General features: G+C 43.8%; 1 protein-coding gene across 2 annotated transcripts in view; it reads right to left on the bottom strand.

Annotated features, from left to right (window-relative positions):
* The window catches only part of large1 (LARGE xylosyl- and glucuronyltransferase 1), a 42271-nt gene extending 26501 nt beyond the window's left edge, over positions 1–15770 (bottom strand). Inside the window, exons 1-2 of one of the 2 annotated variants that reach the window (XM_023952349.2) lie at positions 15459–15770; positions 8008–8184 (exon numbers count right to left, since the gene is read on the bottom strand). In XM_023952349.2, coding sequence (XP_023808117.1) covers positions 8008–8113 — 106 coding nt within the window. In that variant the 5' untranslated portion in view covers positions 8114–8184; positions 15459–15770. The remainder of the gene's footprint in view (positions 1–8007; positions 8185–15458) is intronic. The other variant, XM_078941705.1, reaches the window with a different exon arrangement.
* Between the last annotated feature and the right edge of the window lie 2553 nt (positions 15771–18323).

Here is an 18323-nt window from a genome sequence, read left to right as displayed (position 1 = left end):
GCAGCGATGTCAGATAAAAGAAGCAGCTCACCAATGACAAAACTAAACTCCAAGGTGAGCACATCCATCCTTCTGCCCTGAAGTCAAGATGAGAAAAAGAACAAGAACTTTTCAACCTGCTTTGCTCCTCCCACCCAGCCTCCGTCTTACACCGCCCGACAGAGCTGGAAAAACGGTTGGATTTGTTGAAGACTAACTGCAAGGCTTCCTCTGGTCACAAGAGCCTTTATGGAGATCTGTATTCTTGTTATTCAGCTACGAGGGTCACTGTTTACAGCCTCTACTTCCTCCCTTCTTAGCAACTTCCTCCCTTCTTAGCATCAGACTCAATAGTGAAACAAGTTGAGTTTGTGGTCCCTACTTTTACGATTCTATCTGCTAATGGCATCTCTGATTATCTCTGCTTTGCTGTTAATTCGGCTTCTCGCTGGACAACAGTTGTTTCTTCTCATTTCCCCCTATGACCCAGAGCAGCGTTCGAGGAAGGTCTGGACACCTCCCTTCCACAAGAAAACTGCAATTCAACACTAGAACAATTTCATTTGTTGTCTTTATGCCCCGTCACTGCTCAGTCCCGTTTGAAGTGGTACAGGTCACATTATCTTAACACCACAGCTCATCTGGATAAAGACATAAAAGTCCTTCTCATTCACATGTAATGGCCTCAAGAAGTTCTGGACAGAGGTTTGGTCGACTTCGCCCCTGATATCAGGCCTCAGACTGAAATCATTGGTCGTTCTGTTTGATGTCACTCAGGAGGAGGCGTCTTTTGCTTCTGCGCTGTATTAAAATGCTGAATTGAACACTTGATCACAAAATTCTTGCTTCTTACCAACCTCATCCAATGTGCCTCCGACTTTAAATCAAAGCCTTGCTAGGATTCCCATGAGCCTCAGCAGAGCCTTTGAAGTGCTGCAGCGATGGGCTTGTGTTTGCGTCAGCAGGAACAGTTTCTCTGGCTTTCTCACCGACGTCAACCGCAGCCTTTTGCCGGAGCTGCTCCAACGGTGAGGAAGACTCGGGGGAAACCTGCTGGATCCTGAACTAAATCGAGTCCCAGAGACCTGAAACTGTCAGGATGTGTCGGCTCAGCATGCAGCACACTCAGTAAAGGAGAAAAGTGGGACAACTTCTGAGATGAAGACAAGGAGGTGGAGGAGAAGTCTACCAGTCTGCTGACAGCTGAACCAGCAAATGCTTAACAGCTGAATGATGAAGACACACCTGAGCCCCAAAAGTTCCCTCTGTCCCTTTCTAGGAGTCACCAAAAACCAAAACCACTCTGATAGCTGCAGGTCTTCATCATGAACCCACGTGAGGAAGGTACAGGAGGTCTCAGTAGGGCTGGGTTGATTAAATCGATCTGAATCGATCCATAAAGCACAGGTTGATCTTTTATGCCTTTCCATTTCCGGTGTTCAAACGCATAACAGCAATAAAGCTAAAGTCCGCTAGCTTAATGCTAACAAATAATGGAATTTCCCATAGAACGGCTAATGCTAACGCTCGGTCAACCTAAACATGAATGGCTGATTAATTGATCAGCTTTATAGACTCACAGGCAGGCATTTTCCAAACTCTATTAAGGAAACTTTTTTCTAAGTAACCGTTTGTGGTCTAAAGCAGTGTTTTCTGCTCCAAACTTCTGGAATACAGTGTAAAGCTGTAGCGCGAGCCCCACATGGTGGAGGTTTCCCAACAATCGGCACATTCCAGTTGGAGCTTCTCCGTCTGAAAAATCATGTAAGACTGTATGATGTTAACAATCTCATTGGTTTATTATTACAGTAACACATTTACAGCAAGTGAACTGTATGGGATTAATATGAAGATCTTCAAACCATGTATTGGTTATCATTGTATTTTTATACAAAAATGTCTAAATGTGTAAACCATGTAGATTCAAATAGAATCAAATCAATTCTGGAATTTTTTAATGATACCCAGACCCTAAAACATCTAAAAAACATCAAACTTTATTTATAAAATAGCGCTTCTCCTCCATTGCGCAGCTCGAAGCGCTTTAACATTAAAAACAAAAACAAAAAACACACAATATTACAGTAAAAACCCGACCCACCCATCACTGCTCCCCTCCGTTAAAACACACGACCCATGACCCCCACGTACAGTGAATAATGACTAAAACAGTTTTTGGGAATCTCTTCATAACAGGAGCCAGCTTGCATCGCCACAGTGCCCTCCCAAGCTGGGACAGCAACGGGGTCCACTTCACAGCCGTGAAGCTGCAAAGTAAGACTCCAGCTGCCCCACCAAGGGCAACAACTGCAGCAACAACCACCCACCAAGCCGGCAAGCCCTGGAGGAAAAGATCTCCACAAAAAACACTGGGGCTAAAATCATGACAAGATGTTAAAATTAAAGACATAAGATGTAGATATAAACTTAAAATTGAGAATAAGATGCATAAAATTAAAATAAATACATAAAATAGCCTATGCTAAAACTAATAGGATTAATTAGCAGTTAAAATCAACTAAACTAAAAAAAACTAAAAACTAAAAGATCCATCAAACCAAATAATGAGCTATTATCTATGGAGACTCTTGGGGGTCGCTCTACACCACCCACAGCCGGAACAGCCAGAACATCTGAGACAATAATCTGAACCTGCTGAAGCTGAAACGTTCCTGGATCACCAACGCCCACAGTCCATCAGGGAGAGGAGGATCATTGATTGAATGACTCGGTTTGTCTTTAAGAGTCATTCACTGTTCCAGGAAGCCTGAACATCAAGGACATGATGGCTTTGCTCCTATAGACTCCATGTTTTCAGTGAAGATGAGGGACTTTGAGAGGTGCTAAGTCTCTGCCAGTGCGGCTGCTTCCATCTCCAGAGACGAGAAGAAACACTAAAGTCCTGTCCCGGTGACATCACATCGAGCAGATCTGCAAAACTGCAGACGGACTTCCAGACGAGTAATGATGAAGAAGCCAAAGTGGGTCTAGACTTTGGTTTCTTCTCATTAACATTTTACAAAATGAAAAATGTCCTCGCCCTCTAAAAAAACCAGAGTGAATGAGCTCTCAATGGTTTTAAGACCCATCACGAGGTTTTGCTGAACTGAGGGTTGATTTGCTCACTTAATGGGAGAACGAGCAAATCCCTTCAGGGGTCGCCACACCAAATCAGCTTTCACTAATTCGCACAGGTGGATTGGCAGAGAATCTTTTTCTAAGTGTCCTTCCTGACACAACCCTGCGTTTTCTCCGGGCTGGAGACCGGTCCAGGGGGATCCTGACTTGGGGCCCCTTGTAGCTACATAGACAGACAGTAGCATGAAGGGAAATAAACCCTGGTTTCCCATGCGTCAGTCCTACATTCAGCTGACTGAGCCATCCAGCCACTGTTGATCCCTTCTTCATGTGGACATCCCTGAGGTTTCTTTTTTTTCCCCCTGAATCCCCGGAAGACAATTTTTTAGGAGTATTTCTTTACCAAGAAGGAGCGTCTAAGGGCAGGGATGTCCAATTTGGTTTAGTCTGTTTAGTTTAGCCATGAAATCAGTCATTGAATAATACAATTACTGGTACAATTATTGTACTATTGTTGTAATATTGGGCTATATCAATAAAATTGAATAGATTTCAATCTTACGACTGTAGAGGTAAATGTCCTTCATAGTGGGGGTGGGGACCAAAAATCCCATTCCTGCTTGTTTCGCAACATACTGACTGAACACACCTGATCCAGGTATCAGCTGTGAGTAGAGCACTGATATCTGGAAAACATTCAAAGGCCTTTGAGGCCTGTAGTTACCCCCCCATGCTTTAAAGAATGTAGGTCAAGTTCCTAGTGACTCATTTTCTGCAGTCCTTCTGTTCTGTGTTTTTAAAATCTGCATTTCAAAGGAACAGAGAAGAGAGCATTTCACTCTGATGAGAACAAGCAGAATAAAATCCTGAGGCTTTAGAGCATGAAATGACTTTTCACGTTCCTTATCAGAACAGTTTTACAGCTGCAGGGAAATAACACACCAGGCAAGATCTCATGTTTTAATTCACATGGGACTCTCTAAAGGTCACGGCTGCTTCTTTCAGGCTGGAGGTCAAAGTAGGGAAATGATCAGACTTCTGTGTCTTATGTTCATTTATTGAAAGTCTAAAAAAATGTCAGAACTTTAATAAAAATGCTATACCATATGGAATCAAAAAATGTCAATCTGACTCAGGAAGCCATTTACAAACAGTTTACAGGTGGATATAAAAAACAGAAATTTTGGTGAAAAGGTTTAATACTTTCTTTGTCATTCATTTTTTAAAGTGAAACTCTGATTTTATATTAAGTTACAGATTAACTTAAACAGTTCAAGTCTTTATTTCTTGTCATTTTTGATGATTGTGGCGCATATGAGATAAAAAAAAGTTCTGTTTCTAAAAAACGGAGTTGTGAAAGAACTTAATGTTGGAAACTCAAGGTGTTGTAGTGTAACCAGCTAATTACCTCCTAACACAAATGTCTCCCGAGTCTCAAATGATCTGAGTCTAGATCAGCAGCTTCTAGGGGTGTAAGAAAAAATCGATTCGGCAAAATATTGTGATGGTTAATTTGGCGATACTTGTATTGATTCAAAATGCTGTCAGGACAATATTTCTTTAACTATTTCTGAGCGTCCTTCAGCGTCTGACTCTTGTTGTCCACTTCAGCCTCCAGCCTCTAGTTGGCAGCAGAGCACACAGTGCCTCTTTGAGCAGCTCTACTCTGCACAAGGCAACAGGAAGACTGCAGCCAGAGGCAGCTTGTTCTGTTGTTATGAGACATGAACTACTTCGTTTTTACTTGGGATGAGAGCCAAAGAGAAACTCTGAGCCATGTTGCTGCCAGTAACTTATAAAATAGGCTAATGCGCTTAGCATCGGCTAATGCTATCGGCAAAGCGGGATAATGTTCTGCAGAACCTCCCAGCAATAGATTCTAGTTTAACGACCTGATGGATCAGAGGGATGTGTACAACGCTCTGAACAAAAAGGCTGACATCGTGGCGAGGAGCGTTACCAGTTTATTTCTGCGTGTGAGAAGCGTGGCTGCAAAGCTGCAGCAGAGCAGACTGATATGTAAACAAAGCACCTTCTTTTTTGTCACATTAAAGCAACTTTCCTTCATTCTGTCTTGCTGCCTCATCATCACACTTTATTGTTTCAGAAAAGAATCAGCCCCCCCCCCCCCCCCCCACACACACACACACACACCCACCCTTTATTTTTGAAGCACCATTCAGGCTCCTGAACCGTTTAAAAGTACTGGAGAAGCTACATTAAGCAATGCTGAAAATAAACAGCATTTTATTTCCCCAATAGGAACTTATTCATTCATTCTTTGTTTTTCTTATACTGAAAAAAATTGTGTTGTGGAAATCAGACAATCCTGACTGTACTTTCTATGTTTTAAGTTACCAAAATAAAAGCACTATGAATTTGCTTTGGTAAATGCAACTTATATATGAGATACAGTTGCAGTGCTTAACATTGTGATCAATAAATAAACTGAATTTGACCAATTTATTACAGTGGAAGACGTTGAAATTCAGGTAGAGTTTTTTCAAAGTCATGTTTAAAAAAAGAAAAGAAAGAAAATATGTTTTGGTAAAATATCGTGATACGTATCGTATCGCCAGACTCTTGCCAATACACACACCTAGTGAGCTTCCAACTCAGCAGCAAACAGTAACTAGGGTAGTAGCGGAAGAGTGTCTGCTCTGAAACTGGAAGGACATGGATTCAAACCCAAAGCCTACAAATGGGAGCCAGTGTCTCCCTGCTTGACATTCAGCATGAGGGAATTGGACCACCAAATGGTTCTTGAGCACGGCCGTGACTTCAGCTCACACACCATCAAGAGATGGGTCAAATGCAAAAGAAACAATTCAGGTGTGTGACAACTGATGGGACTTTCTCTTTTTGAATTTTAACAATCACAGAGGAGACTGCTGACTTGATAAGTGTCCAGGAGAGAGACGGTAATTCACAGCGTTCATAAGGAGGACAGGCCACTAAAAGGTCAACAAACGAGCTGGCGGTTCCCAAAGTGCTGCACACAAGACGATTGAGAGAAAAGTGGGTAGAAGGAGAAAGAGGTGAATCAGAAACAGAGGACTGTCAAGGCGGAGCATCATCTGGGCCTGGAGCCAGAGCATCAAGTGTCACGAATATCCAACAGAGATTAAGCCAAACAACAACCGAGTACAGAAAACGCTTCGATGACAAACACAGTAAGGAGCTTCCTTCAATGATGAAACTAAATAAATGAGACAACTGCAGACAGCTGTGACCAATCATGAAGGCCACAGACAGATAACCAGAAAAAACCCACCATCAAGAGCCACCACACCGACAAATACCAACTACGGACAACAGATTTGGCATTCCCCGTGTCAAGCCAAACCTGAACCTGAGATGACCTCAGAAGAGTAAGGAGAAAAAACCTGACTGTTGCTCATTGGTCTTAAGTCCTCTAGTCAGAAGAGAATAAATTCTGCATTCCATTGGTAACAAAGTACAAACATTTGATATGTAAGGCTTCCAAGGCTAACTTTCATCCAGAATGACTCTAAGGAATCTGAACTCAAAAACTTTCTCAGTTTTGGGGCCTGTTTACAAACCAAAGATTTTTTTTTTTAATTACTGACTTTAAAGTCCTAAATTTACAAGAAAAGAGTCATCACTGTGTAAATTACCAGAATAAAGTCATGTATTTACGACATTAAATCCGTTTTTGAACAATTTCCCACAGAACACCTGACCACCTCCTACGGCACACTGGTTGAAAAACACAGCTCCAGTGGACTGTCCAATCTGGAAGTGAACCCCTTTGGGGTTGGTGGTGACCTGAGCCCTGATGCTCCCCTGAAAAGCTCCTCTTCCACTCTGTTTTCGGAGCTGCAGTTCGTCAGACCAAAGCCACAGGAACAGAGGTGCCGGCATCAGACCCCCGGAGGCCTGCAGGGACAGCCAGCCGCCTCTCAGGAGCACGAGCCGAATGCTGATGAGCGCAGCAGCAGCTGCTTTCTGCAGGGACGCTTCCTGTTTCCCTCAGGACTTCGACACTTTCCCTTTCTTCCGTACGATGATCAACATGCAGTGAACGCGTGACGCAGAGGTTCAACGTTTTCGTTCAGAACCACAGCAAAAACAGAAACGGTTGTCTCTAGGGATGGAGTTTTTTACCTTTCACATGTTCAGGGTTTTCAGAGGATTTCTGCAGAAACCTGGAGGAGGGACAATCTTGAAAATGCTGCGGAGAGGCGCTGCTTCTGCACCACAGGATCTGAAATACTGATGCTGGCTGCTGGCTGTTCAAATCCCACACATCTGTGAGCGTTTCCTGCCTCCTACTAATTTGTTCACAGAATTAATATATGATTAACAGCTATTTATTTTAAATCAAGCAATGGCTATGGGTTTGTTTTTCAAAAGTAAATACCAATATGTCTGGCAGCCACTTGACTCATTCATTTGTTATCCTTTTTACAGCAATTTTGTACTAAATAGTGACACTGCTGTTCATGTTCACTATTGTTTAAACTGAATTTTACAGATATTTCCAAATGAAAGTTGTCATTGTTTGTCAAAGACAGAGTATTACTGATTTCAGCAATGTTACACAAAAGTCTGTTATTCATTACACCAAATAGGACACAAGTTGTTTATTGTCATGGTGTTTAAAAACAAAAAAATAAATGGGGAAATATTTTCCTAAAAACAGTTTTTCAAGTTCTTCTTTCTTAAAGTTTGATATATCGTGAGTTGTTAGAGACGAGATATATCGATTATCGCATTATTGCCATATCGTGATAGTATCGTTATCGTATCGTTATCGTATCGTATCGTGAGGTACCCAGTGAGTCCCAGCCCTAATTTCCACCTGAGTGGGACTTTAAATCATCTTCCTACAGAAAACATGGAGTAACAGTTTGCAGAGGAGCTGTCTGTGTTCCTGCTTCCTGTTGAGCTCTAGTCATCAGCTCTGTCACCCCCCCATCGGCTTACCTTGAAACGCCCCTGCTGACAGGTAGAGCCAGGTGAGGGCTGGGATGAAGAGCAGGGCGAGAAAGGCTGCCAGGAACTTCCTGCGTCCGCGACACATTCCCAGCATCCTAAGCTGCTAGCAGGAGGTCAGCGGGCATCTATGTTGGCAGCAGCTGCACAGCGGGCAGATTCATGGCTCTGTGGGGGTCGGAGGAGGGAGAGGTAGGTTATAGTTTTTCTGCAGACACTAAAGCAGAAACTCACATTTTTACCAAAATCCTCAACGACATCAACAGAACGCCGCCCGGTGAGGGTAAATGAGCAAACACTGGGGGTAAATATCTGCATCTGCTGATATGGACAAAACCATACAGACGATTGTGCAGAAAAGCTCCTCAGATGAAGTTCTACCTTGACCGTACGACCACGATGACCCTGAAAGCCTGACTTTGACATCAACATGGCAACCTGTGGGAGCTTGAGGTGTCAAGCTACATTCAGAACGGCAACGCGTGTTCAAACAGCCACTTCCACTGAGAAGTCTACGGAAATGTGCGTTTTCCAGCTTCCGGGTTCAGAATTCTCACATCCACCCGCCGGTTTTTGACCAATCAGGGTCTTAGATTTGGTAGCGACGCATGGGTGGCTTCTTTTCCAAAATCCAGAAGTGCCAACCGTTTGTAAATTGATCATGGAGGGGAAACTAATAATTGCAGTTCGTGTCCGGCTGGAATTCTATTACACAAAGTCTTTCATTTATTGGAATAGAGCTGTGAAAAGAAAAGCCTGGAGCCAGATTTGCACTGATTCGACATTTCCCACCAAGCCTCTTCCAGCCGTCAGTGCATGCGTTAGTATCGGGTCACGAGCGCATTCGAGAACAGCGTTCAACGTATTCTTCGTTTTCTGGTGTGGTCATGTATGTAGCCGGCCATCAGGTGTCAGTCAGTCAGGCGCAAAATACATCAATATAAGATCGGGGGGACACAGGGCGGGGGGCAGCCAGGTTGGATTGGATGATGTGTAAATGTCTCTGAACGGCGGTCGTTCATATCAAGCGCTGCCAGCTTCCCGGGAGTCAATAAACTGTCTATATACTGTCCAAGCAACACTCTGCCTCACCCCGCAACTTCTTCTTCCTCGCCCTTCTTGCGTTGCTCCTCTTTTCTGAAAACGGTTTTCTTCTCAGCATCAACTGCAATTCGTCAAGACGCACGTCTCTGAGTCGCTGTGGTGCTATGAACGCCACAATGAGTTTTGTGCAGCATCAATGCCGTCTCCCTATTTGGACCCACAATGGGCGGGTTCTCCAGATTGTCGGCCGGTCATCGCCAGGCCCCTGGCCCATGTCAACAGCCCCCGTCAAGATTTTTAGAAATTGTACAGTAGAACGATTTCTAATAAACGGTGTCAATACAGGGGCAGGGGGTGGCAGTCTGAAATCTGCTGATCCTCAAACGATCAACGGACCTTGAAGACCCTCCTATCAGCCAATTATCACGCGGCTGCCATCCGTCTGTCCCCGGACTGCCACCACACGACCTCCAACTGTGCCCGGACGGCCACTGACCGGTGTCACCTTTTCTGTACTGTTCTTTTTTAATACAGTACTACAGCACAGAATACAGTTAGAAACCCCGGCTGCGGGTTTTTTTTTACTGTATTCTGTGCTGTAGTACTGTATTCTTTTTTAATACAGATTTAACACAGATTTGAAGTTTGACTTTAAACAAGAGAGAAAAGTGTGAAACTGTTTCATGTCTGTCAGAGAAAAGTTTAGTGCAGTGAGGAGTTTTACTGCCTTACAACATCGGTAATCCTACTTTGTGGATTTCACCCACCGCAGGTTATTTTTACAACGTCACTCCTGGAATAAAAGATGAGAACACTGTGCATCCAAGTGTGGGTTGTCTCTGTACCAAACCAACGGTCAAGCTTTGTCACACGTTTTCCACAATATTTGAAGAAACGTATATACCAAAAGTCCCATTGTCTCCGTTTTTTAATGACTGTCTGCTTTATTTTGAAAAATGGAAGCAGAAGTTGATTTCATGTTTGCACAATCTCTGTGGAAGAAGGTTTTTTGTTTTAATTTTTTAATGAACTACTAGTCTTACAATCTTGAAACTACAAACGTACAAGATTAACCCTTTCAAAATTCTAGCCTTATATTTCCTTAACTTGCTGTATTCATTCAGGGGTCACGGAGCTTCCTGATCCTAACCGGGCCACCGCAGGGGGAAGGTGAGGTACACCCTGGACCGGTTACCAGTCTGTTGCAGGGGCCCCCTGTCAAAATGAACATTTAAAAGCTTTGCAGAACTGTAACACCTTTTATTATAGGTTAAACATGTCAAGAAAGAGCACCTGTTACAGCCGTCAGCACAAAATTAAGTTTTAGAGAGCAGCTTAAAATGGGAGCAACAGGGTTCAGAATTCTAAAAAAGAACCTTTATTAAGGCATAAAATGGGAAAATCGTAACTGTTAGGGCCCCTTAGGAATGTTGATGTTTGCGGCCAGGTCCTCTTGGGTTTGCTAGCAGACAGCAGCTCCTGGGATCTGACCAACTACAGGAAGTTAGCTGCCAATTCTCTAAATTTTGCCTCAAAAACTACAAATAAAAACACACTAATTACATAAACAAATTTGTAAGGGTTAATGGCCGACGAAGTATGCATCATCACTTTTTAACGCACGCCGAGGAAGCCTGAACCGTCCGACGCGAAGGGAAGACTGTTGCTTCCGCAAAGTGGGTTAAAAGGTGATAATGCACACTTCGTCGGCCATTAACCCGCTTATACCATGGTCACTTACAAAAAGAATGAAGTTGTAACCAATTCTTGTTTTTTTCTAATTTGGATCGCTTTTCTCACAAAAAGCGGACTATTTGTTACGTAACAAATAGTCCGTGTCGCGCCGCACCACCGCTGCAGTCAAAATTCGGCGATATATATGCTGATCTTTCCGATGGGTTGAATAAAGCATCAGTTAAGAGAGAAAGTTCATCTCTTACCGCTTGTTTTTGTCCAAATGATGAAGCAAAAGGTTGTTTTAAAGAAGCCGGCACAGTGATACAAAACATTTAAGCTAGGTGACCGGAACTTCTTTTTTCAGCGTGCGGTTATCCTCTTTAATGCACACCCAGCAGCCAATCAGAATCGAGTATTCACCCGGACCATGGTATAAGATACATTATTTCATCCTGTTGAGTTTGAACCGTCCGCTAGCTTCTCTCCCCTCACGTTGTGACGTCAGTCTTCTGCCTCTTTTAGCGCAAGTGAGCAGCTGATCAAAAGATTAGGAATAAATGCAAGCAAGCTAAAGACCGCCGTGACAAAAAGAGGCGCATGTCAACCAATTTGATTTGATACATCCAACCTCATATCCATCCATCCATCCATCCTTGAAGGCAGGCTCAGCACTGAAACTGCAAACTGAAAGGTTGTGATGGACGTCCCCAGCAGCAGCAGCAGCAGCAGCAGGCTTCAGCTGCAGGCGACGGGTTAGCTGCACGCTCACAGCTCCTCTTCGTCAGTGACACATTTAAAGGGCAAACACAGACGTGTCAGTGTTCTGCCTTTATGGTGTCAAATACATTCAAACTGTAGTGGAAAATGTTTCTGTCTGAAGGAAACAAACGTTCTCCAATGACCCTTTATGAAGAAGGCTTTCCATAAGCAGACCAGACCTCACAACTACTTTTAATCTGCTTTAGATCGAGTGGAAAAAAACAACAAGGAATTCAGTCTGTTTGCGTTTCCAAGCACCGTTTAGCTCAACCGTCAATTCCATCAAATCTCCCCACACTCACAGGTCTGACAACTAATGCGACTTAGGAGGCCTCTGAAACCTCAGACGTGCACACCGCCCTCGACAGCTGCTCATAGAATTAGCTGATCGTTCCGGTTGGGGTTAAATCTCCAACGCCGTGAGCCGCTGGAGGCAAACACGGCAAATGCTAAAGACCGTGAGGGAACGGTACGGACAGAATCTCGTCCGCCTGCCCTCTTCCAGCGGGATACGACTGAAACATCTCGTCTGGGAAACATCGAGACCCATTCGGACCAGATGTCCAAACCCCCTGAAGGGGCTCCAGTCAAAGAGGAAGAGCAGGGATGATCCCAGCTAGTCTGCAGCAGAAACGTCTCAGCAGCTTTTTTCACTCATTAGGAACTCATGAACACCGAGAACAGGAGATGGACTGCTTTGGGGTTCTGACGGATCATAGAGTCAGGTTCTCTTAGGCAAACAGAGATTCAGAATTACAGTTTTAATTAAATCCTAATTATGTGAAGAAAACACAAACCAACTTGTGATGTCATGGCGGCGGAAGTGAACAATGATTGACAGCAGATACATTAAGCTTTCTGCCATGGCACTAGGCCTCATCATCAACTATCAAAGGAGACGGCGTCTCATTCAGGCCGTGGAGCAGCAAGTTCCTTAACGAAGGGGGGGCTACGGTGATTTTCCAGAAGAGCTGTGGATCCAACCATTGTACGACACGCTCAACTTCTGATGAGCGCGCAAGGCAGCCAGTTCCTACCAAGGAGCGCATGGCCATCCGGTTGCTGGTCGTGTGACTCATTTAATCCAAATTGGAATCCAAATGGAAACGCAGCTAGTGAGGAGTCTATGCAATCTATGTTTAGAAAACACAAAAACGTATCCAATCCATGGATCTCGGCTGGACTTTGGGAGGAGAAACTAAAACATCTCAGATCAATCGTGGAATCTCCATTTCCGATAAAAACAACCCGATGGTCGATTTTTATAGAGTGAAGTGTGTGTGTGTACTTCTTGACTTGTAACTTGTGTCTGCATGTTTGTGTGTGACTTTGGATTTGTGTGTAATTCCTGATTTGTAACTCACACAATACATTTTGTGTGTAACTATGTGTTCTTGCAATAGTGTATTCACTTGTACATTCGAATATCAAAAACGTGAAAAAAAAAAAAACAACAACACAAAATACAAATTACACACGCACAACTTGAACAGACAGCAGCTTAAAATTAACTACGGATTCAAAACGTCTCCTCTGCATACAAACCTTAAATTGAGACTTTTTGTCTCCAGATTGAAATGATGCATTTAAATGCTGCTAGAATGCTGGGTCATCAGAGTTTTCTTATCACGCGCTTTGAACTTATATTGTGAATTATATCTGGTAAAAACTTGACATTTTTTCGACTCTCTTAGACAGATCGAGGATTAAGATTTAAAAAAAAGAGAACACTCATCATCATTTTCCCAAACTAGTTGCAGATCCGCCTGTACTAGATCTGTACCACAGTCTGTTTTTGAGTCCAGAGTGCAGTTGGTTTGTCTGCTACGATTCCTAACCCCAGAATTCTCAAAAGCTTTGGCGTTACTTACGTCACAGCCCCGTATAAAAACGTCTCTGAGTAAAACCACAACATGAACCAAACAACAGTATCGTTTACATAAATCAAATTAGGGAAAGAAAGTTCCATCTTGATTTTCCATCCATCTTCCTCCGTTTATCCAGGTCGCGCGGAAAGCAGTGTAAGCAAGGATGCCCAGACTTCCCTCGCCCCGGCCACTTCCTCCAGCTCCTCTGGGGGGACCCCAGACTGGGTCTTCCCCGGGCATGTCCCCAGAGGAACACCTCCCCAGGGAGGCGTCCAGGAGGCACCTGATGGCCAAGTCGCCTCAACTGGCTCCTCCCGATGTGGAGGAGAGGCGGTTCTACTCCCAGCTCTCTGCAGGTGACCGAACTCCTCCCCCTATCTCTAAGGGAGCGCCCAGCCCCTCCTGCGGAGGAAGCTCATTTCAGCCGCTTGTAATCAGGACCTCGTTCTTTGGGTCATGACCCAGAGCTCATGACCTTAGGGGAGTATTGGAAAAAAGATGGACCGGTAAACTGAGAGCTTTTTTTTTTTTGGCTCAGCTCTCTCTTCACCACAACGGACCGATACAGCTATAGCATAACTACGGACGCCGCTTCGATCCGCCTGTCAATCTAACTCTACGGTCTTCCCTCACTCGTGAACAAGACCCCCAGATATTTAAACTCCTCCACCTGGGGCAGGGACACTCCACCCACCGAGAGATGGCAAGCTGCCTGCCTAACTCCATCTTGATTTAAAATAAACTAAATGACGTGAAATAACTTGACACTTTGGATGTTCACGAGAAGAACATTTGTCTGCTGAGATCCTGGCCTTCCATCAGTTTTTGTGCAAACATTCAGAGTCCCGGGGGGCACGCCTCAGTGAGCGGAGCAGCATAAGGCGGCGCACTGTCATTATGTGGGCTCATCTGCCTAATCCTCATTGCCCCCTCCCTCCCCCCAAAGGAAACAAATACAAAATCAACATGGCTTAAAAACCCTGGTCCTCCTCCTGATAATCCGGCCCCTCGGAGTCCGCCTGACAGCACGCTTCTCCAGGAACAAGGATCACTACAGAGCAGCAGAGGGTCCCGACCCACCGATCCGTCCCCCAGAAATCTGAGTATTATTTTACAATCGGTGCTCCTGATTCACAACAATTTGAATAAAGAAATACTCAGAAATGCAACTTGAAGCTTAATTTTCTTCATATTTGTCCTTCATCATCAGAAAAAATGCCACAAGAACACATTAAGAACCCCATTTTCATTAGAGTGGGTCTTCAACGCCAAACTCTGACCTGACTCTGGGTGTCCATATTCACCGGAAGGAGGCGACTTTCACCTCAAAACTAATACAACTTTTTTCCTCAATGGCAGCCCAGAGTCCAGCCGTCTTCTTCTTTCAGCTGTTTAGGAGTCTCCATGACGAATCATCCGCCTCTTTCCAACCCTCTCCTCCTTCACATCACCCATCCTCCCGTCCTCCTCCTCTACATCCATGCACCTCTCCTTCTGTCCTCCTCCAGACCTCAGCCTCCTCTTACCAGCATCATCACTGTTCCTCCTCTCCACGTGTCCACAGGAAAGTATTAAGAGTATTAGTACTACTGAATAACCATGTGACTCAGATTAAGCCTAAATTAATGGAGTCAGTACAACAAAAATGATCAAAAATCAGAAGAAAATTAAACATTCGTTTGCTTACAGCCTGCACGTGCAGACAACAATTCACTGTAACGAGACATTGCAAAGTAACGTCAGACTGCAAATGCGCCCAAAGAGTATGGAGGAGTCACGCTTCTCTTTTAAAAAAGTTACTTGGGTAAATGTAACGCGTTACCGCACGGAAAACCGCTCCAGCGGCAGGACCTATACGCGACAATAATGTATGTGTCGCGATCGGCTCCACGCGCACGTGAGGATTGGAAACACGCGCCCGCTGAGACCTGACTCGAACCGTTATTCAAGCAGCTACAAGCACGCGCCTGGACAGCGGCGTGCGCGCGTGCGCTTAAGGCGGCCTGCAGGGCGAACGCACGCGGCTCCCTGACGTCGCGCCGGGCTGTGTGTTCTCGCAGTGAGCGCGCGGGGCTTCGGTAGGTTCAGACACACCTCAGGCCGCGCGCGCGCGGCTCGTCGGTCGGTCGGAACAGTCGCGCGGCTCGGGGTCTCTTCGGTCTTTCGGCTGCTCCTCCTCCGCGGCGTTTGCGGTCCCGACTGGACCGGGACTCTTTGAGCCGGCGGAGCTCCAAGCGACGGTACTCCAGATCACCGTGACAAGGGGGTGGCAACACAGCCTTCGGTAGGGAGGGCGTCCGCCGCCGGCCGGATCCAGTCGGTGACTCGGAGCCTTCACAACAGCTCTTTCTTCCCGACAAGCGGGCTGCAGCCAATCCCGGAGCCGGAGCAGACCGGCGCGAAGGAGCAGACGGAGCGGATCAGCGGAGCGGAGCTCAGGGCCGTCCACACGCACTCTGGGGTCCCAGCCATCCCGGGCCCCCCAGCTTATCCAATGTACGCACATTAGTAGGGACCACAATCTTCTAAGGTCCAGAGATAAACGTTGGTGACCACAAACAGTAAAGCTTCCAATTCCGAACACAGAAATAAATCAAATAGCTCAATAGACCTAAAATTAAGCAAGTTATTAATATTTTACATCTTGCTGATCGCCTTTGGATAGAAAACAATCACTGGTCGCTGTTTATAATCACTGTATATCAAGTTTGTTTGATACCACACCTTCCCTATCTGATCTCTAAACACCATCAATTTGTCACAGGACATTATTGACGTTATCATGCAATAGTGAATATTTTTTAAAAGATTGTTCATTTTCTATTATTACATCCTTTACGTCTGCCGATTGCAGTTGATTATGTAAGGCTTAATGGCCAACGAAGTGTGCGGTTATTACTTTTTGACGCACGCCGTGGAAGCCTGAACCGTCCGACGCGAAGCTTCCGTCGAGTGCGTTTAAAAGTAATAAACGCACACTTCGAAGGCCATTAACCCGCTGATACCATGGTCACTTACAAAAGCAATACATAATAACCAGGTTTTAGTCCTTAATTCTTGTTTTTTTCCGATTTGGATCGCTTTTCTCACAAAAAGCGGACTATATGTTTACGTGATGCAGCTCCACCGCTGCAGTCAAGTTTCGGCGATATGTATATTTGCTGATCGTCCCGATGGGTTGAATAAAGCATCAGTTCAGAGAGAAAGTTCATCTCTTACCGCTTGTTTTTGTCCAGATGATGAAGCAAAAGGTTGTTTTAAAGAAGCCGGCGAATTGATACAAAACATTTAAGCTAGCTGACCGAACTTCTTTTTTCACCGTGCGGTTATCAGGTTTAAGGCATACCCAGCAGCCAATCAGAATCGAGTATTCAACCGGACCATGGTATAATCTGTAATAAAGGCTTAAACATCTGACCTCTCCTCCTTAACACTGTTTGTCACCAAGTTCTTCATTGGTGAAGTGAACATGCACAGGTGGGATGGACAGTCACACCCTTTGCGGTACCTAACATTAGCCCCGCCTCTCTGTCATTATTCCCACATGTCGGATATCTCCATGAAACGTTTCAACGCTCTTGATTATTAATTTATTAATTTATTTCAAACAATGTAGTCAAAGCAATAAATAACTTACACACATTTATCAAACTCATTACAGAAATGATGAAATACATAGATTAAAAAGACAGAAAATAAAAAAAAACTAAAAAGTCACTTAAGTCACATTTGCTTAATTAAATATAGTGATCATTAACCAAAGTATAGGTAGAGCTTGATTTTTTGCTTGAAAAGGAGCGGGAAGAAGTGAATTTATATAATCCCACCCCTACTGAGTTCATTCATTTGATAGTTTTACAGTTTTTGAGATCCAGTTCTGATCAGATAGATTCTCTTCAAGTAACAAAATCCAGTACCTATAATGATTGATTATCCTCAGAAAACATTCATTCGTGATTTCAGTAAACAGTAACAGTAACCGATATGTAAAAATCATTGATTATCATTAGAACACATGATCACAATAAACCAGTAATTATTGCTACACATTGCAGATTAAAGAAAATCAATAGCTTACTGATTGTAATTTAAACATTTCAGTAATCATTATTGCACATTACACAATGTAATATTCATTGATTGTAATTAAAAAAGCTTTGATTATTTCACCACAATCAAGTTCACAAATGTATTTGGAATTTTTCAATCACCTGTTGATCCTTAAATCCTCTCATCTTCATATCCTGAAACCAGAGTTTTTTTATACATTTTCTTGAATATTTGAACATTGTTTGAGCTCATTACTTAACCCGTTCCAAAGTTTAGTGCCACACACCGACACACAGAAACTTTTCTTTGTGGTTCTTATCAGTTTGCTCTTGAAGTTCCTACATCTCCTCAGTTTGTAGTCTCCTTCATTTTCTAAGAACTGTTTTTGGATATTGAATGGTAACAATTTCCCACTGGCTCTGCATAAAAGTTGTGCAGTGTAAAAATCCACAAGGCCATGCAGTTTTAAAAGTCTAGATTGATAAAATAAATTGTTTGTATGATCAAGATATTCGGCTCTATGTACAATTCTGACAGCTTGTTTTTGAAGAAAAAAGAGAGGATGTAGTGAACTCTTATAATTATTCCCCCAAATAGGTGAAATATGGTAATATTAAGGAGAAGTGCAATAAATATCTACTGTTGTATTCTAATTTATGTTTCAATTTATTAACGATTGAAATACTTTTTGAGACTTTAGTTTGTATGTTTGCTCTTCCATGAGCAACACAATTGTTCAGCGAATCATGAACAAGACAGACCTGCTAACTAATCCACACCTTTTAGCTTCAAAGGGACCTGATGGTTAGTTAGGGGTTATATTGCCCACACACTGTAGTTTACTTTGGAAACAGTTGGAACCCCCTGGTCATTAAGCTGCACTTGAATATGAATAGAAATGAGTCCAGA

The sequence above is a fragment of the Oryzias latipes genome, chromosome 23 (assembly GCF_053564925.1).
Source record: "Oryzias latipes strain Hd-rR chromosome 23, Olatipes_Hd-rR_3.1".
Lineage (NCBI taxonomy): Eukaryota > Metazoa > Chordata > Actinopteri > Beloniformes > Adrianichthyidae > Oryzias > Oryzias latipes.
Note: the sequence above shows the minus strand (reverse complement) of the source record. Positions and strands in the feature narration are given on the sequence as shown.